This window comes from Protopterus annectens, chromosome 1.part2 (genome assembly GCF_019279795.1).
Source record: "Protopterus annectens isolate FY-2018-M chromosome 1.part2, PAN1.0, whole genome shotgun sequence".
Classification (NCBI taxonomy): domain Eukaryota; kingdom Metazoa; phylum Chordata; order Ceratodontiformes; family Protopteridae; genus Protopterus; species Protopterus annectens.
The window spans coordinates 561465931-561491855 of record NC_056727.1 but is presented as its reverse complement, the minus strand read 5'-3'; the positions used below and the strand labels follow the sequence as shown (position 1 = coordinate 561491855).

Sequence of the window (25925 nt, the reverse complement as noted above, 5' to 3'; positions counted from 1 at the left end):
TGCAAGTCTGACATTACATGTCATACATTTCACAAAATATTCACATGTAGGAAATACTTTAATAATAATCTTAACTTGAGTGGAAAATTTACTTTGGTTAATTAAATACAAGACTGTAAAAAATGCATGACTGTTGTGAAGATGATAAATTGTTGCAGTCCACTATTGGATGTGAATGAAGAAAACTTTTGTGCATGTTTTCTATGTATATACATAAATACAATTACAGCCTTGAACCAAGAAATGATTTTAATGATTTAATGGTGTTCATAAAACCTTTTAAAAATCTCAGTAGAGTAAAGATATCAGTCACCAACTGGTGTTTCAAATAATTGTGGTAAAGTGTTTTCAAGCAGCTAAAGTTTTGAAAGGATCGTTACTGACAGTGAAGGGCAGTTACTTTGTTGAAATGCAACCAGACGACAGTCCACACTTCAGAGTGGCAGAAAAAGATCTAAAATGAAAATAAATAAATAAGTAAACAAACAAACAAAGCAAATGAAATGTAACAAATATATTACAAATAATTCTTACAACCGGCCATCATTTACTGCCTACTGGTATTTCACCTCACAAAGTGACATTGACAATTACTGAATTATGAAAAAAATGTATGAAGCTTGACTGAAGATATATAATTCTAGAATCATAGTTTACTGATTGCGATATTTAGGAGTGCATTTAAATGTAATTAACTTGACACGTTATGTTTGAAACATCATCTGACCACTAACGAAAATCTGTAGGAATAACCTGCGACTTTCTACCATTTACCTATTTGCTAAATTGTTCAGAGTAAAAGTTTTGATTTAATTGAAGTTCTTTTGAAAATGTATATTCCAAACTATTCCTCTGGTTCTGTAGTCTACACTACATCATTGTATATGCAGGAAAAACACATCTTTCATTTAAAAAGTAAAACAGATAAAGTCCATCTCTAGTAAAATAGTCGACAGAATATAACAGATACTATTTGTTGAGTTTTGCCAATGAGACATTTCTGCAATATTCACCAAATAAAAAAAAAACAAGTTATAATACTGCTGTTAATGAACTGGGGGAAAGTCACCCACCCTCCATGCAGGGAGCTTTGTCGCTGTTTATCACCTTACTAAATATAATTATGTCTTACGTTGCACCACTTTGGGGGTGAAGATCAAATCTGAGAAAGTTTCCCACTATTGAAATGCAACTTGACCATATAAATAGCTATCTAACCAGTACGTGGGTTACTGCCAGAAAATCCTTTAAGCACATCTTGGGTCCTACAAGAAATATCTATGTAGCATTCTAGAATATGCTAAGACAACCTGGTGTAGAGAGACAAAGGGATAAAGCCCTTACTGTGTACCATATGATTTATGTTCACCTGGAACCATGGGCACTGAAGGGACCAGGTGGTTGAAGATGGAAGTGAACAGCTGATGCCAACTTGCCCATCCTGGGGGCAATAGCAGCATTAAGAGCCTGGTGAATTTCATGCTGCAAGTGGTATACTGCTTGGCTGCAAGGTTGTACATGGGTGCACTTTCCAAATGCACTTATTGTGGAGTATGCAATGCTGTTATGAGGAGAAGGGATTATGCCACAATCCCAACAGCACTGTGATGCTGCAGCAGCATCCTCAATTTCCTCAATGGCCACGAACATGGGTCGAGTTAGGTTGAGCACAGGGGTGGCTAAGGTAGGTCCAGTAAACCTATGAAATGAGGAAAGGAGCTGGTGGCAGCTGCTGGTCAGCTATGGGGAGGTACTTAAAAAAATAGGCCAATGATTAAGGGGCGTATACATCAACTAACAGTTCAAAATGGCCGATTGTATTGAGGCTGGATGGTATACAAAGCTCATTAGTAGGGCTTTGCAGATTACCTCTCTGCTAATGCCTCTGGCAGCTTTTGACTGGCTTGCTTATATACAGCAGGGGTCAAATATACACAAAATCATGCATTTCGCCTGAAGCATTAGGAGAGATTGTGTTTTGCTGTCAACAGTGACCTCAACTATCATTCTTGTTTTCTTTCCATTAGCACTGCACTTCATGGCTGAATTTCTCTTTTCTTTGAGAGTTTAGCCTTTTCAGTGACCAAACTTATGAGGGTAATACTGGAGAATGACAGTCAGTGGCTGACAATCATCATCAGCCAAAGCCAGTAGACTAGGCAGTGGATGAATGTATAATGCACTGTTTGCTTGTACTTTTTATTTCTGGGTACATGGTTCCATATACCCATATTCCAACTAGGTTATACCCTGATGGACCTACCAGGCCTGTACTGTGTTCCATTTATCCAAAGCTATTCCTCTGTTTTGGAATTTTTTTTCTAGGCTCTTAACCTGACCATCGAATCCCTAATCATCCTCCAATGGATCCATTCATTCTCCCTACTTGGTTTAATTTCGCCAAGTCTTTTGAGTTTCTAATACCATGACTGGAATGGACCACATTCCTGTCAGGGTACAATCCTCAGTGCAACAGTCTTGCGACGTTATTGTACATTTCAGTATGGAGGCCTTCTGCTATGAGTCTATCAGACCTAGCAACAAGCTGGGATTATTTCCAGTTCTTTTTAACAGAACTTGCATTTGTCTGTTTCTCCCACATATTAAATGGACTTTGCAAACCAATGTGTACTTAATCCACTAGCCTGGGCTGCCATTATTAGCCTTTCAAGTTTTGGTTTAAATTCACCTCCTTAACCATTTCTATGTCAAATTTTGGTCATTGGGAGATGTTCCTGGAGATCTCTATACTTGCCCCTATATTTATAGATTTTCCAATTTTCTTTCCTTCTCATCAGATTCTTTTTCTTATATTTTTCTTTTTTTTGGCACATTTAGTTGTCATCTAATTTTTGTCTTCTAGTTTGATTTCCATTCCCCTTTCACACTGAAATACTACTGCTAAACTAAGCAAGGATGTTGCCTTAGAGTTCTTTTACTCATATTTTAAAACTTTAACTATTTTGGGATCTGGTGAGGTCAGCAGGTATGCATGCAGTTCCACAACTGCAGATCTATACATGTAATCAATTTCAAGGAAGCCCATACCTCCTACACAGCAAGGAATGTATAATCTTGGCATGCACTGATTTTTATACATCACTTTATAAGCGTGAATCATTTTTCTTCATTTCCTGCCCAACTGATCCAATACTTTTTGGAGCTAGTTATTCACCCCAAAACTGTAAATTAAAACAGGAAAAGCAAACTGGTTTATAGCCTGGAGTTTGTTTATACATATCAAGGCAGTTTTCAATATTAGTTTTATCCTCCTGAAGCATTCTTTACGGAGTTTTATTTTCATTTGTTCACGTTTTATTGAAGATATCACTTCTATTCCCAAATATTTATACACTCCCCCAGCTCCAGTTCTTTTATATCACATTTTTGTCCTGGGTCTATGTTTACTCATCAAAGGTTATGTTCATTGAACCTCTGATGATCGAACACAAAACAAAGAACATTCATTTTTCATACATTCACTTCAGCGAATGTGTGAGATGGGGAATGTAACTAGTTGGCCAAAATTTCCCCATCACACACACCGCACTATTTCAAATCCACCCAGGTGGGGGGCTAATCCCCACTCCCCTAACTATATATACCAACTCCGAGAGCACACTACAGTGGGGACAGGGCATGAAAGTAGTTGTCCAACATCAGAAAATTTGCCCTTTTCCCTACTGTACTGACATCAGAAATATTTGGTCTAATGGAGCTAAACCTCTTCGGTAACATCAAAAGAATGGTTTGGAGGAACAGGTATATTTTGCAGAAGATACTGCTGCTGTGAAACAGACTTGCCATGCACATAAAACAAAGTTCATCCTTGTCCATTTTCAAGTGCAACTTAGATTTACGGATGGGACAGAAAATTTACCCCAGGACTGCCCCTGTACTACTAATGAACACAGGGAGCTCCTAAATGCTTTATTCCATGCATGGGTCCCCCTCAAATTATCTATGGTATAATCCCAGCTATTCTCAATAAGGGAACTATATAATTATTGACCATGGGATGGGTAAAGCCAATTTATAACCAAATGGAATAGGTTATTTTGAGCACAAACTGGGAAAATGGCCAGACTTAAAATGGCCCACAAGGACAGCAAGATTAGAACTTACCTATGAACCTCTAAATAGTCCTTCTAATGTGCTGAAAACCCTGTAAATAGCAGACCATGTAAAAATTAGAGGCTGGTGGACTTGGAATTGAGACAGGAAGTAATCCAATATAAAATTCACATTACATGTACATGGAATCATGTAGTTGGAAGATCATGCAAGAAGGGAGAATTTGAGGTTCACCCATATCCCGGAGGGTTTTAAAAGAATGACAGGTTTTTAATCAATGAAAAAACTGATTGGTCAATGGGCATATTTTGCTTGATAGAGCACATAGAATCCCCATTCCTTTGAGATACATAGACATATATGCCAAGCCAATTCCGGTCAAAGGCAAAAACACAAGACTGCCACTAAAGCTTTAGAACTCACTTGTCCTGCACAAAACAGATAAAGAATAAAAAGCAAAACACCAGGACTTGGAGACGGCTGTAGAATCCAGTATAAAAATCTTTATTCGACACAATCGCTTTCATGGGTAACCCACGTCTTCAGATGTCTAATACATTTTAAAAACAGCTCTTGGTTTAAATATCCTCTTGAGACACATGATTAAAAGCAACCAATACATTGTTCTGGTGTGAACAAGCACTTTCAAATTAAAGTGACATTCTACAAAGTACATACCATTGACTAAACTAGAAATCTGAATGTTAATGTATACACTTCTAAAAGCCTATTTAAAAAGTATCTAAATTGTAATTCAAATTTCTATAACATTTCAGTTTGCAATCACAAGCACAGAATATATCTGCACATATTTACGTTTTCCACTTATGTTCTCCAAAACACATACAAGCCTGTAACAAGAAATCAGTAATTTATCATACAAACAATTCCACAGCACATTGTACCTAAAAATTGATTACAAACTGAAATGTTATGGAAATTTGAATTACAATTTAGATACTTTATAAATAGGCTTTTAGACGTGTGTGTGTGTGTGTGTGTGTGTGTGTGTGTGTGTGTGTATGTATGTATATATATATATATATATATATATATATATATATATATTCAGATTTCTAGTTTGGTCAATGGCATGTACCTAGTAGAATGTTACTTTAAATGAAAGTGGTTATTCACACCAGAAAAATGTATCGGTTGGTTTTAATCATGTGTCTCAAGAGGATATTTAAACCAAGAGCTGTTTTTTAAAATGTATTGGGCATGGGGCTGGTAACTCGACACCATAAAAACCAACTGCTAATCATTAGCGGACCGGAGTACCGCTGTGGTGACCCCTAAAGGGGAAAAGCCAAAAGATAAACAACATTAGACATCTGAAAAAGTGGGGTTACCCACAAAAGCACTTGTGTCGAACAAAGATTTTTATACTCAATTCTGGTCAAAGTTGCAAACCACTAACCAAAAGAAAACCTCTCTCCTCACTCTGGAGGAATAGTAACCAACTGAAAAATCAGTGATACAAGGGTTTTTAAAAAATATTGATTACTCCTTGGTTACTAGACAGAAGAGCAAGATTCTTCCTGTAATCTGTGTTGAAGGGCTAATGAGAGTGTAAAACTGCAATATCTGTTTTGAAGGTATTATTTTCCTTGGGAGTTAAAATACTTTGACTCTGAGAGGGCCAGAGTGGAGCTGGGAAAGTGTTTGAAAGACAATTTCTTGTTTAACCAACATATGGGGCCCCAAGATTCGTCAACATAGAAGAGGTGAAGGTGAGAGAATACAAGTGAAGCTCTTGCCAGTTGTTAGGAAAAATCAAGGAGGCAAACTGTAAAGTGATCCACAGTACCTTGAAGATGCTTAGGTAAGTCTTAAAGAGAGCATTGTGCTCCAAGCCAGATCCTACAGGAGGAAGAAGAAGCAGCCTGTCAAGCTGAAAGCTAGAAGATTGTGATATAATTGTGATATGATGAAGTTTATCACAATCTCACATTAGTTGAGCAGCATCTGATTTACTGGATGTATGCCTCTACTTTACTGCAAGACTGGAGAGCTTTTGCACGTTTCTTTTGCCCTTTGTAATACTGTTAAAGTTTACCATGGCTCAAAGAATAAAGCCTGCTGTAGTCTTGTGTAATTAATTCCTGTACAAAAGTCTTTTTTTTTTTTTTTTTTTAATAAACTTAGGTGAGCTATCTGGACACACTGCTAATGCTAATAGATCGGGAAAATGAATCATGCCCTGGTGGTTGGTCATGTACTGTTTCACTGGACAATGGCCAAGCTCTCAGATGACTGCTACAGAGAATCCTCACTTTTACACAAATGGGTTTTGGTTTGGGACATTATTGATGAGCACTAAATCAGTCATTCTTGAGCTATTTAGTGAAATGTCAAGCAAAACTGAGAATACAATCTAGGTTTCATTTTGGCATTTTGCCATGTTTGCTCTTTTCTTTTAGAAGCATATTTATGTGTGTGGGAGGGAGAAGGAGGTGAAAACAAAACATATGATTAGTGACGTGTTTGTGCAACATGGAAATGCGCCATTACAGAGCATGTGTCTGCTGGCAGAATATTCCCAGGTTGAAATTTCTAAACAGGTCAGGTTATTCAAAACATACTTTATAGGTTAGCTTTTCTGCATTGTTTCATGGTTCTCTAGTTGTATAAATGTAAGGCAGCTAAACATGTAAATATGTGGCAGCTAATTTTGATTGGCTTGGGAAGGACAAAAAAGATTTGGTTTATTAAGTCCTTCTGAGGGGATGATGACCATAGCCATTTCTTGCAAATGACAGCTAGCCACCTAGCTCTGTGAACATTGGCCTAGCTGATTAACACCCTTATCCCATGGGCAAAAATGGGAAAAAGGGTGATGGATGGAAAATATCTGGGATGTGTGTGCTGGGGGATGAGCAGGAATCAGCACTGACTCGTACTCATGCTTAATGTAAACGGGGTCAGTAACCCAGAGAAAGTGGAAAGAATAGAAACATGCATCAAGTCTCACAAACCACATGTAATAATGATAGGGAAAACTCATAAATAATAAAGAACACAGCTAAACTATAAAAATAAACTTTAAAGAGAGGTATGTGGCTGCATGAGAGGGCACAAAAAGGAATGAGTGTTGTTGCTGATTGATAGAGGTGCCCATTATAACCACAGTGGGGGCCTTGGCTGATTCTCAAGGGATATTTATATTACAAGAGGAAGAAGGATTACCTTGGCTACCATCTATCTGCCCCCTACAGCTAGCATAATAGAGATAAAAACAGTTTTAAGTGTTGTAGTTAATTATGATCAAGGTCTGCTCATTGTAGTAGAGGACTGGAATGTGATTACTATTAGTGGTGTCAGCAGTGGGCTGAGGAAGGTCAAAGCATCTAAAGAAGAATTTGGGACATTATTATTCGCAGGTGCATGGCCCGAGTGATGTAGCTCTTGGCAGCAACTTTTAAAAATTTCACATCTTTTCTCAGAAAGGCATAAGAGTTGATCTAGGATTGGTGGAATGTAACATGAGAATGGCTGTATACTGGACAATGTACGAGTACACCCAAGGGTAATATGTGATCACGCTCCAGTATGAGCTCATATAAGTGACTCCATGTAGGGGTATGGGAATAGGCACTGAAGACTTCCTACAGTGTAAAGAGAGATGAAGCTAATCAATGGATAACAAAGAGAGAGGTTTATGGGTTTAAACAGTCAGAAATTGAGGGAGGGAAACAAAGTTAACAGGTGAACAATTGTAAGATAGCATTCAAAAACAAGTGTAGAGAGTTAAAGATGAAACAATTGATGGGAGTACAGAGACAGACATGCAGAAAAATTAATGCTTTTAAAGAAATTACAGAAAAGCGGAACTTACTAGGGGAAAAAAGAAAATAAAGATTGATAACAGGTTGGGATGAGATAACATGGTGTTTTAAGGAAAATGAATGAGAAAAGATAGTCTGCCTGTTGGGGAGACTTATTTTGAATATATCCCCAAGCCCCAAAAACTGTTGGTACAAATGTTAAAGTAGCAGAAAGTTGAAAGGTTAGCATTAAGGGAGATACAGAGGCTGGATATGATAAATATTTTAACTGAGGCTAGGGGGCCAAATCCAGAGAACAAAGGATTAACAAAGGTTAACAAAATGAATGTGCAAAGTTCTAATGGAGAAGATGGAAGATAGTATGTAGAACTTAAACAAGTCCTGGCAAACAGAGCTATGGGGGACATTTTCTGAAATACTCTGGGGAGACATGTGTACAGGCCCCAAGACCGCCACTAAATCTAGAAATTTGGAACTTTTGCATGGAGGTGCTTGTACAAGTATTTCAGTGCTCCACCAATAAGGGGTAGAATATTCCCTCAAAAGAATCAGCAATGTTGGAAGAGTGACATTGGGCAAAAGTGGAATTCAGATCATATCTTCTGGTTATGCCCCATGTTGTTTCAGTTAATAACTGGGAATATCTTGGGAAATGGATGGAATTTGAGGAGGAGACATTACTTGATGAACTGAAGTGGGGAGGACAGGAGAAAGAGAAAGAAATAAGTCAGATTCCAAGTGGATGTATTGATATTTGCAAAGAAGTTCATAACACAAAAATAGATAATGTCAGACCCCACCCCCAAGGATAGAAGATGTTATGATGATTATGAATATATCGAAGGATAGGTGAATGGCAAATAAAGGCATAATTCAGAGAGATCATGATGCAAAATGGAGTCTAACTGTGACCAATTACAGTAGTGGCAATTGATTTTTTATTTTGAATTTTTAACCGGGATAGAGCACTGATCCCCATTTCAGTATCAGCCCAGGGAAAATTCAAGAGATGCATGACATTATCTAAAGACTGAATGATGATAAAATGCAATGTATACATATATTATATACAAAGTGAATATCATCATTGATGGTGTGATGATATGAGGTATTGCCAGCTATGCCAAGAGAAGTAGGTCAGTGGAAGTGTAACAAACGTTCATAGGTGTGTACTAGGCTAATGGCCTAAGAGCTTTTACAAGCCTAGCCCATAGGATTACCCTGGCATTATGCCACCCGACCTTAGTTCCCAGTGCCTCTGTTGAGTAGAGCCACTGGTTATCCCCGGGGTGAATTTCCTATTTCCCATCCACTCATCAGGATTTCTCTTGAAGAGGGCCAGTGAGGTGCTTTGTTTGACATGTATGGGAAGTCCATTCCAGAGCATGGGCAGTCTCTGGGTTATGAACCTGTCCCTCCAGCATGTTTTGTTGATTGTGGTAATGAAGTTGAGGTCTCTGGGGAGTGTGGTGCAAAGGGATTGGGATTTCTTTAGATGTACCATTTCTAACAGAGGTGGATCAGACATTGCTTTGCAAGTCAAGCAGAGATCGCCTCCAAGTAGGCGATATGAGATGGAGAATAGTTGGAGTTTTTTTGAGTCTGTCCATATAGGACAAGTGTTTAAGGCCTAGGATCCTCTTTGTGAGGTACGTTTGTGGCCTCTACAGTTGTTGCAGGTGTCTAGTGAGGTACATGCCAAATGAGGCATTGTACTCGATGACTGGCCTAATGAGGGAAGAGTAGAAGGAGGGAGACAATGACCACTTTCTTCCTGGATGCAAAACCCTTAGTAATTAGATGTGCCACATAGAAGGACTTTCTGACTACAGTGACAATGTGGTGGTCAAAAGAGAGGTTTGCTGTCAACCTGTGCTCCCAGATCTCTTATAATGCCTTCTATGTTCAGTGGACTACCATCAATGTGGGAATTGAAGGGAACTGGGTTTTTCCCAAAGAGGATGACAGATTTTTTGGCATTGAGCTTAAGGCCATGGTTCTGACACTAGTCATTGGTCTCAGTGATGCCTTTCTGTAGGATGTCAACATCACTTGGGGAGTTAATAATAGCTCCCAACTTGCAATCATCTGTGAACTTTGTCAGCCAAATCCCCTTCATGTTGGCCTCGATTTCAGAGAATAAGATACCAAACAGGAGAGGACCCAGGACCAAACCCTGTGGGACTCCACTCATGACTGGTCTGCAGTCCGACTTGGGAGTCAGCTACTTTCACACTGTGGGTTCTGTCTGTGAGCCAGTTTGCAAATCATCTAGTGATACACGGGTTGATGCCTAGCTTAGTGAGTTTTTCTATGATTCCTGAGTGGGGAATGATATCAAAGGCCTTGGCCAGATCAAGGTAGGCTGTATGAACCACCTTGCCTTCATCCACAGCTCTGGTGAATGACTCAAAGAAGTCAACCAAGCTGAGCAGGCCTGCTCTACCCTTCACAAAACCAAACTGTGTAGGATCCAGAGTTTGGAGATTCCCTATATCCTTGTTTATTAGGTCCATGATGATGCATTCCATCAGACTCGTCAGGCTAATGGGGCGACGAGTCCCAAGGCCTGTAGTCACTAATTTGTGGAGAAGGATGACTGTAGCAGTGCACCATTTGATGGGGACAAAGGCTGAGATGAGGCTGTGATTGAACAGGGCACACAGGTGAGGTGCCAGTTCACTCTGTAGTTTATGTAGAATACAGCCAGGGATATTGTCAGGTCCCATAGAAGGTGAATTCTTGGCCTTGGACAATGCTGTTTTAACCTGTGCAGCAGTAATACTGGGTGCCTGGCAATCTATTGATATTGTGATTGGTCCTTTAGGAGGGGAGAGAGGGGTAAAGTTGGCACTGAATCTGTCTGCTAGTATATTGACAATATCTGTTGGCTCGGTATAGGAGGTATCATTGTGCAGTAGCTCAAAGCAAATCTGGGCATTGTCGTGGAGATTCTTTACATAACTATAAAAGGCCTTGTGGTTTTTACTATCTGCTGCAATTCTGTTTTCATAGCTATCGTTAAGAGGACTTAATGAGGGATCTCAACTTTTTGTTGAGGCTAAGGGAGTTTTTCCAGTCTTAGGACTTTAATTTATTCCACATCAGTTTCCTCCTTCTGTTGTAGAGTTTGTTTATTGCCGGGGACCACCAGATTCACTTCCTTTTTGGAGGAGAGCGTCTTGGATCTATTGGGTATGGCGAGATCGATGCCTTTGTGTATGTGTTCATACAGTGCATTGGTGTATGATTCAGCAGTCATGCAACTATTCTCCATTTGCATGGGTGCTATGAAATTAGCCACCTCTGTTTTTAGGAACCCAAAGTTAGCTTTGGAGAAGTTTTTTATGTTGGTTACCCTTTGCAGGGGGGGATGTGGATTTCCAAGGTGATTAGCTTCTGGTCAGATCTAACCAGGGAGGAGTTGACTATTGGTGTAGAGCAATGGTCGCCCATGTTAGTAATGACCAGGTCAAGGATGTTGTTGCCTCTAGTGGGGATAAGAGCAAGCTGGTCCAGGGCATTGGAATCAATGAATTCCAGGAAATGTTGGGCAAGTGTAATAGTACACTAGTAGTTTTCCCAGTTAATGGAGGGGTAGTTGAAGTTGCCCAATATGAGTGTGTTAGGTTGGACCCTAATATTCTCCAGGGTGCTTAGGAATGTGGAGTGAGAGTCTTGGGACATGGTTGGTGATGTATAGCAGGCTGCAACCTGAATCTGTGTCTTACCCAATGTTAGCTGCACCTGAAGTATCTCAGATGCATTATGATTCCTACCAGTCTAGCGGTGTGCACATCCTTTATGAATATGGAAACATCACCACCTTTGGTCCAAGTTCTGGGGCCAAAAGGTGTGGAATGAGTTATAAAACATTTTTTGCCAAGGAATAAATTTAAACAAAATAAAAAGGCATCAGTAGATGATATTTATTTTGTCACTACATATAATTTGGTAAGCCAGGAAATTTGGGATGCAGTTAAATATTATTGGAAGTTTTTGCTGACGGATAGAACATTGGGTAATTTGCTCCACTCTAGTCCTTTGATGGCATATAAAAGGGGACAAAATTTGGGGGATATGTTGATAAGAGCATATTTTAGGCATCCTGTTGAACAGTTAAATTTTCCAATAAGTAACTTTGGTACTTTTGCTTGTCGGTCTTGCAATATATGCCAAATTATTAGAATATCCTACACCTAACAAACAATTTTCTTGTCACTCAGAGGGAGTTATTTATTGCCTTAAATGTCCTTGTAATCTATTTTATATTGGAGAGACTAAGAGGAAATTTAAACTTAGATTACAGGAACATATTTGTGATATTAAGAGGGGTGCCACAGATAATTCTGTGGCTTTACATTTTTTACAAACCCATAACCAGAATGTTGATTTGTTACAAGCAACTGTTTTAGAACAGATCTTTGTTAAAAAAGGAAATCATAGATTGTTAAAAAATATGTTATTATATAAAGAATCTATTTTTATATTGAAATATAATACATTATCACCTTTTGGTTTAAATATGGAGACTAATTGGAAATATTTGATATAATAGGTTAGATATTGTGTGTTATATTTATATTATATTTTTGTATTTGTGGTATGGGTTTTTATTTAACAGGGATTGCCATTTCTTCAATACCTAATTATTTAATTGATTTATTATTAATTAAGTTATTTACACTCTGTATATAAGGGAATGTATCTTTACCATGAATTGTGTGCTCATTGAAGGCTGTGGTGGCCGAGGCGCTAAGACATGTTTCAGTAATAAATTTTCCAACTGGAATCATTGTTGTTTTTTATTGTACAGTCTTTTTTAAGACTGCTTTTTGGTTTTTCGTTGGCTTCTTGTAGAATGAGTTATAGCCTGGTAGTGCAGGGGTATTTTCTGCTGCCTTGAACCAGGTCTCTGTTACAGCACAAATGTCGTTTTCCATTTTAACGAGTGCTTCAAGCGAGTGCATTTTGAGATTTAGACATAGCTAGAGTTTTTTTAAAGAATTGTATGTCATTTGTATATCAAACTAATTTGTACAAGTGCTTGTGTTGAAAATGCATTTGTAAAGTTGCTTGTGTTAAAAATATACCAACAGTGGATCTGCTGGACAGAAAAGAAATACAACTGTATGTCGGACAATATTGTAACTATTGAAATGACTATATTGTAACAGAGGGTACTTGAAGATAAGAGATTAATCTCAGTCCAGCCAACTTTGAAAAACAGTCTGAAATAAAATTACCTTGTTTAGGCCATAAAGATTGTATCTCACAGTTCTGATTGCAGCCAGAGATGAAATGTCTGTGAAAAAAAGGACTAGGAATCCTACTGTATTGTCTTTAGGTGTGAACTAATCGCTAACCTGGAAGAGTGGAAGTTTTGAAATAGTTTTATAGATTCCAGATAATATAACACATCTCACAAAGCTCTGTGTATGGTAACACATAGGTGCTAAATTCTGATTCAGTTTCTAGCAAATAGGGGTAGTGTGGGAATCAGTCAGATGACCAGATAAATGCGATGTCATTCTGTAATCCAGCTCTGAAATGATGTTTTAATACTAGGTGAGGCAGAAGTCTCACAGCAGTCTGCTTTTTAAACCTGGCCAAGTAGGAAGGCCACTCACCAACTTCATCTTGCCTTGCTTTAGTAAGTAACCAGGGAATACTAATTCTTTAGATTAGTCAGAAAAATATAGTGAGATTAATTAAATATTTTTTTTTGTATTTGTGTAAATCTTTGTGTTATTTTTAATATGTCCTGTGACTGAAACTCTGGTGTTTATTGTAAATAGATATTTAGTATTTCATGCTATTTTATTATTTGCTATTATTAAATATCTTTAAACCTTTCATTGTGGCTTTTTTAAAGAATCGTTTAACCTTTGAGAGTACTTGTATTACTTGGTGACACTAACAATTCCTGAAAACCTTGCTGCATTGGTCAGACACTGCCATTTATATTAGTATTAAGTTTACTCAGTATAATTGGGTACCCTAGTAACAGCCTTAGAGTAGCTAGCTTTGGAGTGTTCTGGTGGTGGTGGAACTACCTTATAATCTGGGCATAACTGGCAAATCTGTCCCCGGTGTTTGTTTGTGTCAGCTACTTGGAGCAGGACACAGAGGGTGGTAAGGGCTTGGCGTGGAACACTTGACTAAGGACTCAACTACAGCTGTGTCGGTGGGGCCTGGAGAGAGAGAGAGAGAGAGAGAGAGGAACCCATTCCACAGACTGAGCATGTTCCCAGTATGCTCTTAAGGGAAACTTTGCTTCATGCAGAGAGCTGCATCTAAAAATACTGTGCGTACCATTTCTCTTGCAAGAGAACTTTCCTCACCAGTGTAGCTAGCTTTGGAGTGTTCTGGTGGTGGTGGAACTACCTTATAATCTGGGCATAACTGGCAAATCTGTCCCCGGTGTTTGTTTGTGTCAGCTACTTGGAGCAGGACACAGAGGGTGGTAAGGGCTTGGCGTGGAACACTTGACTAAGGACTCAACTACAGCTGTGTCTGTGGGGCCTGGAGAGAGAGAGAGAGAGAGAGAGAGAGGAACCCATTCCACAGACTGAGCATGTTCCCAGTGTGCTCTTAAGGGAAACTTTGCTTCATGCAGAGAGCTGCATCTGAAAATACTGTGCGTACCATTTCTCTTGCAAGAGAACTTTCCTCACCAGTGTCAGTGTAAGGATTGAGGCTCCTTGATTACTGGCCCAGAAGAGGGGGAATCACACAGGGTATAAAGGCAATACAAAAAATGCCATTATATACATAGTGACAGAAAAAAGCACAGTATATGCATGCATTATATATAGAATGGCATCATATTTGGTATGCTGAAAAACTCACAACCAAAAATAGAGTCAGAGCAAGATATATAGACAGCAGAAGGGAGGTTTAATTATATGCCAAGAGAGATAGCAGTTGCATTTTCCTAGCATCTTGAAATGTGAGTGTGATGATGTGAGGTAGTGCCAGCTGTGCCAGAGAGAGTACAACAGTGCATGTGTAATATATGCCAGCATAGCTAGCTATAGCTTTGTAAAGAATTATATGTCATTTGAATACTAACTTGAGTTGTACAAAACATGTATTTGTAAAGTTGCTTGTGTAACAAATGTATCAACAGTGGGTCCTGCTGGATAGAAAAGAAATATACATGTATGTCAGATTGTATTATTGTAACTGACGAAATGTATATATTTTAAGAGCGGATACTGGAAGGGAAGGGGTTATGCTCAGCCCAGCTAACCTTAAGAAAAATAGCCTGAAATTAAATGGCTTGGTTCAGGCCATAAAGATTTTATCTCACAGGTATGAATACAGCCAAATAAGACAAATGAAACTGGTAATTGCTCACACAAATCTATTGAAAAAAATAAAAATCCAACTCTAGTGCTTTGGCTCCAACAGCCTTCAAGGAGTGACTGGCTTGTTAGTCTCTGCATGTAGGGTGAGGGTGTTGGAATGGTTTTACAGTTTCCAGATGCTGTAATTAACTTAAGTTGTGTGTGTGCATTGTGACACATCAGTACCAAATCCTGGCACAGTTTCTGGTGACGGGGTTGTGTGGAAAACAGAGTCAGATGACCAGATGTGATGTAATTCTGTAGCCAGCACTGAACTTGTAGTTGAATAGTACTGAGAGATGCGAGATGTCAGTTCTGTTTTTGGACCTGGTGTGATCCACCATCATCTTGCCTTGCTTTAGTAAGTCACTAGAGAACAGTAATTCTTCAGTCAGTTAGAAAAAATATAGTGAGATTAGCTAAATGTATATTTTTCTGGATCTATTTTGGTCTTTCCATCTTTGTTAGTTTTTTATATTTCCTGTGGCTGAAACTCTGGTGTTTATTGTAAATAGATATTCAGTATTTTCATGTATTATTATTTATTATTAAATACATCTAAACCTTTCATTGTGGCTTCTCTTTCAGAAAATATTTAACCTTTCAGAGTATCTACATTTATTTATTGGCATTGTGGCTTCATGTTCCAGAATGTCTTGCTGCTATGTTAGTAAAATTAATATTTATACAAATGGTAGTTCAAGTGTCACTGGGAACCCTGGTAAGGGCCTTAAAGTAGCTGGATAAAGGTATTCTGGTGGCAGTAAAACTACTTTATAGTCCGGGTGGAGGTAATAGACCTGGTATGCTGTGCCACCCCTTCCCAGGTGTGTGTGTGTGTGTGTGTGTGTGTGTGTGTGAAAATCAAAACTGAAAGTGTGTGAGAGACAGGTACTTTGAACAGGGACAGAGAGACTAATTTCATAGAGAGGGTGGTGTGGAGAGGGTGGTGCAGAACTTTGTTTGGAATACTCAGCTAAGGACTCAGCTCTGTAGTAGTCAGTGGGGAGACTTATTTGGGGCTTGGAGAGAAGGCCCGGAGTGTGCATTCCCTGTGTCCTCTTAAGGCAAATTATACTTGGTGTAGACAGCTGCATCTGAAAATAGCGTATCTATTTTTTCTCAAAGTGAACATTGCCCAGTGGTGTAAGTGGCAAGGATGGAGGCTCTTTGATCACTCACCCAAAGGAGGGACATCACAGTGCTTGTATTTGTGAATGGAAAATGGGGAAAGAGGAATGATCTTTGAGAAAAGAAGGGAGAGAGTTTCCCCAGATTTTAGTATCAAGGTCTGAGAAATCATGGTCTGTGCAACAATGCTTTGTTTTGGGAGTTTGAAGAAGAGTACATGATTGGTTAAGCTGTCACTCATATTTCTGAATAGTGTGGAGGCTGGTGGAGGGAAAGTGTCATACTTGTTAAGTTTAAATAGATGAGAGGCAAGTAGAAGGTAAGCATGTTGTTGCACATGTAGCCAGTTAGCTTTTTTAATGGTTTTGCAGCAGTATTCATTACTTGGGGAGAGAGTAATGATTCTGCAAATGGTATTTGAAATGGACTGAATGGTGTTTCTTTTAGAAACAGCAGCAATTAGTGGGAGACAAAATTCTAGCTAAACCAATAAGATACCTTTACCTATTGCATTTCTACAAGGTTTGGATAGAAATTCCTTATAAATGCACCTGTGAGATTAAAGAAGATGTTACTTAATCCAGGGAAGTATGACCTGAATGTGAGATATAGACAAGCAAGAAGAATATATGTTGAGTAGACAATATTTACTAGATAAGCATGAAGGACCATTAGAAGAAGAACTACCGTTTTTTTCTGGGAACTACCTCAGTTACTTCAAAGACATATAAAATACTCTCAGGGGTGTACTAACACTAAGAAATGCAGTTACTGAAAAAAATAAATCAGTAAGGAAATAAATTCAGCCTTATTATTCTTCTAGTGGAGAAATAAGTTGTGTCCAAGGCTAATGGTTTACAGTTAAAAAAATATCATCTCCCAGTTAATTGAGAAAGCAAATCTCAAAGGGAAACACAAGTCCTATTTGAGAATACAAGAGTAGGAAGAAAGAGAAAAAAGTATAATTTTTTGGCAAACAATGCTGAATGAAAGAGACCAGACAGTGCATAGTCATGCCATTGTAGTGCATATCACAGAAGCAACCCAAATGAAGAGATACTAGCATACTGGTTTTATATCATCCATGGAAAAGTATGGGCACAGATGTGTTTCATTTCAAAGAAATCATGTATCTTATGAGTTGATTATTTTTATCAAGTTTTCTTAAATTCTTAAAAATGAAAGAACAGCAACAAGTTTGATTAGTGTTTCAAAGCTATATTCTCAAGATAAGGACCATCTTATATTCTCCCACCTGAAAGTGGTCTGCAGCATAGAAATCAGGATTTGTTACATCCAGACATGCAATGTAAAATCCACATTAATCTTAATCAAATGGGGAAAGTGGAAAGACTATACACTGTGAATAATCTTATGAGAAACAGCAGTGACAAAAGTTACAAGGATTCTCATGTTGCATTTCTGAAGTATAAGAATATTCCATTGAAGGAATACAGTCTCACTGTCCCAACTGTTGATGGGCAGAAATTTGAAAAACAGATTACCTTCTTCAGCTACCTTGCTAATGCCTGAAAACTAACATAAAATGAACGGAGTACTGGAATTCCAAGATGGCTGTACACTGATCAACAGTTTAAATTCAGCTCTCCAGTATGAAAAAAGAAACTGAGAAATACATACTTGTAATTATGCCAGCCTGTATAAAATCCAGTTACTGGCTAGTAAGTATACCACCTGGATGCCAAAGGAGTAATTTAGAGAACCTGAAAGAACATCAACTAGAAAAGGTGAAGAGAAAACACTGACTGGGAGGAATCTTGCAGCCATTCATCCAAAAGCAGTTCAAGCTCCATTTTTGATACAAGACATGGCATCCAGTAATTTAGAGGAAACATAAATTAAATGCATTTAGAGACAATGTAAATAAATGAAATCCTGAGTATATTAACTCAAACACCAAAAACAAGGAAAAATGAGCTTTAACTAGCTAGTCAGATGCTCTGATAAAACTGCAAAAATCGGAGGTTTAAATGAAGAAAAGGCTGAGTATGAGATTTTTCAAGAAAAGCCGCTTCAAAAAATGGTAGAGTTAGAGGACAACCTCAGATTTTCTGTTATCAGAGAAACTGGAAAGAAAAGACAATTAATTTTATGAAAACACAAATCAACTGGACTGAAATTCCAAAGCAGGATTTAATTGAAAGGGCACCTTGAGCATGTACACTGAACTTGGCCATGAAAACAAAGTCAAGACCTGTATTAATAAAAATGCAATCATACCAGAAGAGATGATCCTGACAAAACTGTAGCAGAAGGGTAAAAGTAAAAATAGGAGACAGTAGAGTGTGATTAAAATGATTATTCACTGTATGACAGGCAGAAGACAAGCACATCTATCTCAGCAATCAAAGAATGTAAAGTGGCAGGTGCAGAATTTAAGCACAAAATTATGTAAATCTTCAAATAATGAAGGGTAAGCCTCCTAATAGGAACAATTGTCCCAAATCAACAGCTGCACCAACAGGCATTACCTAACCTAAAATTTAAACCTATGTTAAGGCACACTATAGCTTGTGTTCCTACTTCCAGTAATTGGTGACTGACTGTTTTTGTCTTACCTTTATTCCCCTCTCAGATATGAAAAAACCCAGTTTGTACGCTTTCAGTAAAATATTATGTTTTAGCCTTAAGAAAAAGTGCACTAGCTATCTTTAAATAAAACTAAATTATACACTGTTCTAGTAAATGCATTGAAGTATTTAGGTAACAGAAAAGCTGCTCTCTTACTCCCTTCAATAATTTCTCACTATTTTTTACTAAGCTGCTTGCCCTTGTACCTTTTAATTTTATGATTATCTCAGTAAACAATGCCCAAGACTCTCAAGATGTATTTCCTGCACCTGTAGGCAGTTTGTCTCCATGTAAACATAACAGAATGTACCATCTTCCCTCAGCTGCAAACTTCTCAACTCACACTAAACAGTTATTTGCTAAAGAAAAACTTTTCATTAGAGTCGCAGTGTTCTCTTATATTTCAAAGTCCACATGATTACACAAAATAAATGCTATTTGATTAAGCCAACGGCATTAATCAGTTCACCTATGCAAAAGTAAGAGAAAACATCTCACCTCTTCAAATATTATAATCAGTCCACTTTTATACCCCATACTCCATCCCAACAGCAAAGATTGCAGCATATTAACAAACATGCTTTTGTCCAGCTTTTCTTCTTTTTATACATTGCACTGCCTACATTTCTTAAAAGTAAAAAAAAGTGTTAACTTTAGTATCTTTATCGGGTCTGTATATCATAATAGGGGAAATGGAAAAATTGCGAATGCTCATATCGAATGTACAGGACCTCGAATGTCTTCCACCCCCCCCCACTAACTATATATTCCAACTCCGAGATCACACTACAGTGAGGAAATGGCAAATACTCCATTCTTCACTGTACCGCAATCTCAGAAAAAGCACTTTGAGGTCCGGTACATTCGATATTATGAGCGTTCACAATTTGTGCAATACGCTCATATGATATAAACCCGCTTGATCACATACAACAATCACTGAAAAAGATTTACTATATAAAATGCAAGTTATATAATGACATTTTTATATAAATACTAAAACCAAAAATGTTTTACTTAAAATTACTTTTTCCCCTTTTTTCCATTGTAGTGTTGTTCAAAACATTAATGGTTTGAAGTATGGTGTATGCCTTTCGGTCCCCCCAAAAGTTTAACAAATTCATCAAATGTCCAGTCTTTCTCAGCCGCTTCACATTTATTCACTAATTTCATTGTTGCCAGTCTTCTTCCTGTTTATCTCAATGTCCTGTCTGGTTCAAGTTCAAGGTACTCAAAATTACCTGTGCTTGTTTCCGTCTCTCAAGCATTTTCTTTTGGAACACTGGACAATGTTTCACTGGCAAAGACTTTTTAAGGGCATTATCAGAAGAATGAGAAGCAGAGTTCCCCTTCTGTTTGACAGCTCACTTTTTGTTCTACAAAGTTTTATATTTCCTCCTTAATATGCCCTATATTATGACTTTGATCCTCCAGGAAAAAATATTCTGAAGACAGCCTGATACAGAAGCTTGAATCTCACACCTGCCTTTCAACATTTCCTGACTGCTGGAATACATTTGCTTCACTTCTGCATGGTGAATAATTGTTTTCCACAAATACTCTACTATTTGTAGTTTTTTAATATTTTGCTCTTCTGCCACAGTTTTATGAGGATCAACTCTTTCTGCTGGTATGATTGCATCTTTACTAATACAAGTCTTGGCTGCTATCTCATTGCCAGGTTTGGAGCATACAAACAATGTGCCCTTTCAATTAATAAATCCTGCTGTGGAATACCAGTTCAATTGCCTATTTGTGCGTTCATACAATTAATAGTGTCTATTACTTCCATTTTCTCTTTTACAGCAGGAAAAGCACAGACTTTTTCTGTGTACTCTGTGTTCTAACGCAGAAATTCTTGAGCAGTGTACAAAGAATGAACTCTCTGACCAACACAGCTGCTATTGACACAATTAAAAGAAAACAAAAAGAAAAACGAAAATGAAAAAATCGAAGTGATTTTATGAACTAAATTGCTTCTTCAGACCAAATACAAACCTCTCACACAGATCATTTAAAAAGCCAGCTGAAACAAGTTAACTCTATGACAGAGATCATGTGATCTAAGAACCAGTCAAAGATACAGTATCATTAAGGCCAGGATGTCTATCTGCTCTCAATGTAATAATCCATTTCAGCTTGTACTGTTCAATTTTAATACAGTGTCAATAACAGCTGTGTTGGTCGGAAAGTTCGTTCTTTGTACACTTTTGCCTTTTGCTTGTTTCGCACCTTTGCTTACCACTCTTTTTATTTTTAGTTGTTTCTGCAAGTTGTTTACATGGTGAGTCATGGCTGAGGGCTATGACTTGGAGCTTGAATACAATACAACCATGCTGGGAATTTTAATCGATGGATGTATCAGTTGGAACACTTTTTACAAGTGGATGTTAATCCTTTAATTTGGCTACCTGCTGTGGCAGGACACATCTTGGTCTGTCCTGAGTTTCAGAATCACACAGGAAAGCTTCAATTCTGCTTTTGTGATTGGCCAGTGGGCTATTTGTTTGGTTAGTCAGTTTATCTCTTGTCTCAAATATGCAGACCTTACAAATGCCTGATGTCCATTTCATTAACTACCGAGTGTTTTGCTTCAATCCAGTGCCATTCTAGCACAGACAAGTACTGCAGATTGACATTTTGCATTTTACTTAGCTATTTGTGTGTGATGCTGCTTTATTGCTGAATTATTCATTGCATTTTGCACTTTATTATTGTAAAGAGACACTATTTTACTTTCTTAGCTGCTGGATTTCTGCACTATAGTCATCTTCTTTAGGAACGTGTTTGCTATTTAACTTGTGTGCAGTTTCTGCACCCTGGGCTCACACTTGAGTGACTTTACATTAATGTTAGGTCTGCATTCTAGTGGCAGTAGAAAGTAGTCTGGTCTGTACCAAGTTTGAGAAACTTAGAGGAAATCTGTGTTTTTTGTGACTGACCAGTGGGCTCTTTTGTCTGCTTGGTCATTTTATCCAACTGTATAAAGTTTCTGCCTTTTTGAAGCAGTGGTTAGTATTGCCTGTATAGATGCACGTGCTTTTAATCTCAGTTTCCTTATAAAACCTACCCCCAAGAGTTCATGAGTACATAGTAGCTCAATGAACACTAGGTTTGCATGAAGAGTGGCATTGGTCCAAGAGATTAGACTAAGGCTGGACTTCTTACTCAACTAGCACCCAAGCAAATCTGTTCTCCCACTCAGTTGAAACAAAAAGAGGAGTATAAAGTCCCCTAGTACCACTTCTCTTATAGCCACTACAAAAATACATGTAACCATGGATTTACACTTTATTACTGTCTCTGTAGCCAGCTTGGTAGAAATGGGGATCCTAAGAGAATGTAGAAACTGTCTCATGTTTTCAGACAACCACCAAACTGTCAAAGAATTGGATACAGCATGTGAGAGATGCAGATGTACACTTTTTTCAGGAGACAAATCTCTCAACATATAGCTATTTCAAATACCAAACAGCTGCGAGAAACACATACTACAAAATATCTGCCAGACACACTACAAAAGAAACACACAGACCCATCTATGCTGAGGCGCTAAAAAGTAATCTACCCCACCAAAATCTCAATGGCATCCCTGATGTTGTAGATACAATAAGTACCCTCTCCATCCTCCACAACACAGTACCAAGGCAACCCCTACCATGATACATTCAGCCTCAGCTTACAGTGTCTAAGCTCATAAAGCAGACCACCAAACAATCCAACTTTCTGGTCATAGGAGACTCTGCGTGAGGTACACCAATGTCCCACTCACAGGATAATCAAGGAGTGGATTACAGTCAATTGTCAATCAGTGGCCAGAAACTGCCAGATCACACATACACTTGGGTTGTTAAACCAGAAGTACCAGTATGACTCAGTCACAGTTCATGTTGGAGTAAATTACCTGAGGTGTACCTCCCTCGACTATATGAAGAGAGACAGGATAAAGCTCTTGGCCTATATGTCCCAGGCCAGTATGAGCCTAGAAGTGAGCAGCATTTTATCTTCAAGGATGATGCCACTGTACAAACAAAAGATAATTGACTTTAATTACTGGTTTAGTTTTTGGTGATCATTCAAAGGCAGTATAACATTTGTTGGCCTAGGAAGATATGGTTGACACAACACATGGCTTCACCAGGGATGGTCTGCAACTCTCTCCTTTAAACTTTCAAATACTGACCAAATTCTATAGCGTCTTTTTTAGGCATTTCCAACCTGATAAACCAGCTGACATAGCTGAACCAATCCAGAATAACCTAAATGTGATACTGCTCAATGGCAGGAGTCTAAAGAAAACTGCACTCCCTGCAAGCTGTTTTCACCCTGGAGAATGTAGATGTCTTGTCATACCACTCATCTGTCCAGATTTTCACACAATGCCCAGATTTTTGCCTCATGTTTTTGGTTGGTTTCTCATAAAATTGTGTTTTTCTGGCAAATTACTGGCAAATCATTGGGGACTGAAGCCAGAAAATAATGGCAGACATTTGAGTTTCAGACTTCATATCCTTCAGAAAATTCATGCTTATGCAAAACCTATTAATCTACTTTTTAACTTTGTAAGCACAATATTTAAAAAGTACCCTTATTTTAGGGTCTTTGCCCCCTCCCCCCATTATTTATGGCTTTGTCCAGATTTCTTGCTGCAAGAGGTTGAGAGGTATGATGTATGTGTAGTTATTATGACACAGCTTAAATCCACAGAGACTGCCTTTTCAGGGCTATAATCCATTCCACACATTTAGACCCGATACTACATCTAAAGATAGAAAAGGTGGAGGTGTCTCAGTTTACATAAAAAACAAACACTTCACAGCTGACCAAGCAGTATGATGCACTTGAGCTTCTTCACATACAACTCAACATAAGTGAAGTCCCATTCCACATCCTTGCAAGCCATTGGTTTCCTCTATAACCCAGGAAACTCATATCACTTACTTTTATGAACCTGAGTCAGTCTTCATTTAACCTAACACCATAGTCATGGGGGTCTTCCAACTACCTCACTATAAACTGGGAATCATGAATCTGGGCATCTTGGGGAAATGTAGCAATTGCCTCGTGTACACAGACAACCCTCTCCTCCTACCACCCAACACTACAACCTGTGAGAGATGCACTTATCCAGCCAAACTGATGGTAAAGCTCTCTCCAACCAAGACTGAACTTCACAGTCAAGAGAAGGTAAACACTTGCATCACACCATACGCATCACATAGTCCCACTAAACCTACACCACCAAAATCCACACATAGAAACACAAAATCATTTATGGAGGCTCTCAATAATAATCTTCTCAAGCAACAGAGACCTCCAAAGCAGAAATGCAAGCAACCTCCAACCCCCAACACAACCCAAATGACACACAGCCCACAGACTCAGTGTGTCACTCAATCACAGTCCATAAGGCAACACACTAGTCACAGGGGACTCTATAGTCAGGTACACTGATCTCCTTACTCACCAGGCTAAACAAGGAGAAGGTTACTGTCAGGTGCCAGGATCCGCCACATAACCCATGCACTCAGGTCACTCCACAAGTACAAATATGACTCTCTCATTGTCCATGTTGGTGTGAATGACCTGAGCTGTACCTCCCTGGACTACATGAAAAGAGATATGGAGGAGCTCTCCGATCTTGTAGCCCAGGCAGGTATGACCCTAGCCCTGAGAAGCATCCTGCCATTGCCCAGAATGATACCACAGTAGAAGGACAAAATGATTGACTTCAAAAACTGGCTAAGCTTCTGGTGTCATTCTAAGGGGATCCAGTATCTATCTGCCTGGGATGACATGGTCGACAGATCACGATGCTTTACCAGAGATGGACTGCACCTGTCACCCCTGGAATTCCAGATACTGGCTAAGGCTCTTGCCACCCCTATAGTGCCTTTTTTAGGCATGGTTCAAAATGACAAATTCACCACTGTAACAGGAACAGGCAAGCAAAAACTGAGGGTAATGCTACTCAATTCTAGAAGTCTAAATCTCAAAATGCACTCCCTCGAGGCACTACTTAAAATGGAGAACATCAATATCAGTGACTGAGACCTGGTTCAAGGCTCCAGAGAGCACCCCTGCATTACTAGGCTATAACTTGTATCACACTTTCGGCCATCTAACCTGAACCAGAAGGAGGTGTGTCCATATTCATTAAGGATATCCACACCTCCAGGCTAGTTGCTCAGCATAATGCATCTGAGGTTATCCAAGTGCAACTAGCTCTGGGCAAAACTGCAATCCAAACTGTAGCTTGCTACAGATCCCCCACCATGCCCCAGGATTCCCACTCCTCTTTTCTTGATATACTGGAAAATATTAGGGTTCAACCAAACACCCTAATAATGGGTGACTTCAACTACCATGAGAAATACAAAAGGCATGCAAGTACGTCAAGGTGCACGGACAGAACCAATTGAACCATAAACACAAAAATTGTCCAGCACCAAAGGAGTTTAGAAGAATATTGAATCCTTTGGTATGAACCAATAGGAAGATGACTCATTATGTGTTTTACTATTTAAATGAATAATCTTTTTTTTCTGTGTTACAGCAATGAAGAAGGCATTACCATTGCTGAAACTGGTTTGCTTATTACTTTGGAGTTTCCACAATAAAGGATTGAATATTCTTCTAACCTCCTTTGGTGTTGGGACAATTTGTGTGTTTATGATTTCAACTACCCTACTATTAACTAGGAAAACTACTCCTATCCCAACAGCTTTGCTCAACGCTTTCTGGAATTCATAAATTCCAATGCCCTGGACCAACTTATCCCACCCCCACCAGGGGCAATAATATCCTGGACCTAGTCATTACCAACATGAGTGACCGATGTTCCACACCTGAAGTCAACTCCTGGTTGATCAGATCTGACCATAAGCTAATCACAATAGATATCCACATCCCGCCCCCATCCCCCATTATTTCTCCAAAGACAACTACAGAAGTGTCGAACTTCATGACACCCATGCAGATGGACAAT

The 25925-nt window shown here is 38.7% G+C and overlaps 1 protein-coding gene across 4 annotated transcripts in view; it reads right to left on the bottom strand.

Moving 5' to 3' along the window:
* Positions 1 to 231: 231 nt before the first annotated feature.
* The window catches only part of CST7 (cystatin F), a 193106-nt gene continuing 167412 nt past the window's right edge, over positions 232 to 25925 (bottom strand). For all 4 annotated transcript variants that reach the window (XM_044057776.1, XM_044057775.1, XM_044057759.1 and 1 more), the window contains exon 5: positions 232 to 454. In XM_044057776.1, coding sequence (XP_043913711.1) covers positions 377 to 454 — 78 coding nt within the window. In that variant the 3' untranslated portion in view covers positions 232 to 376. The remainder of the gene's footprint in view (positions 455 to 25925) is intronic.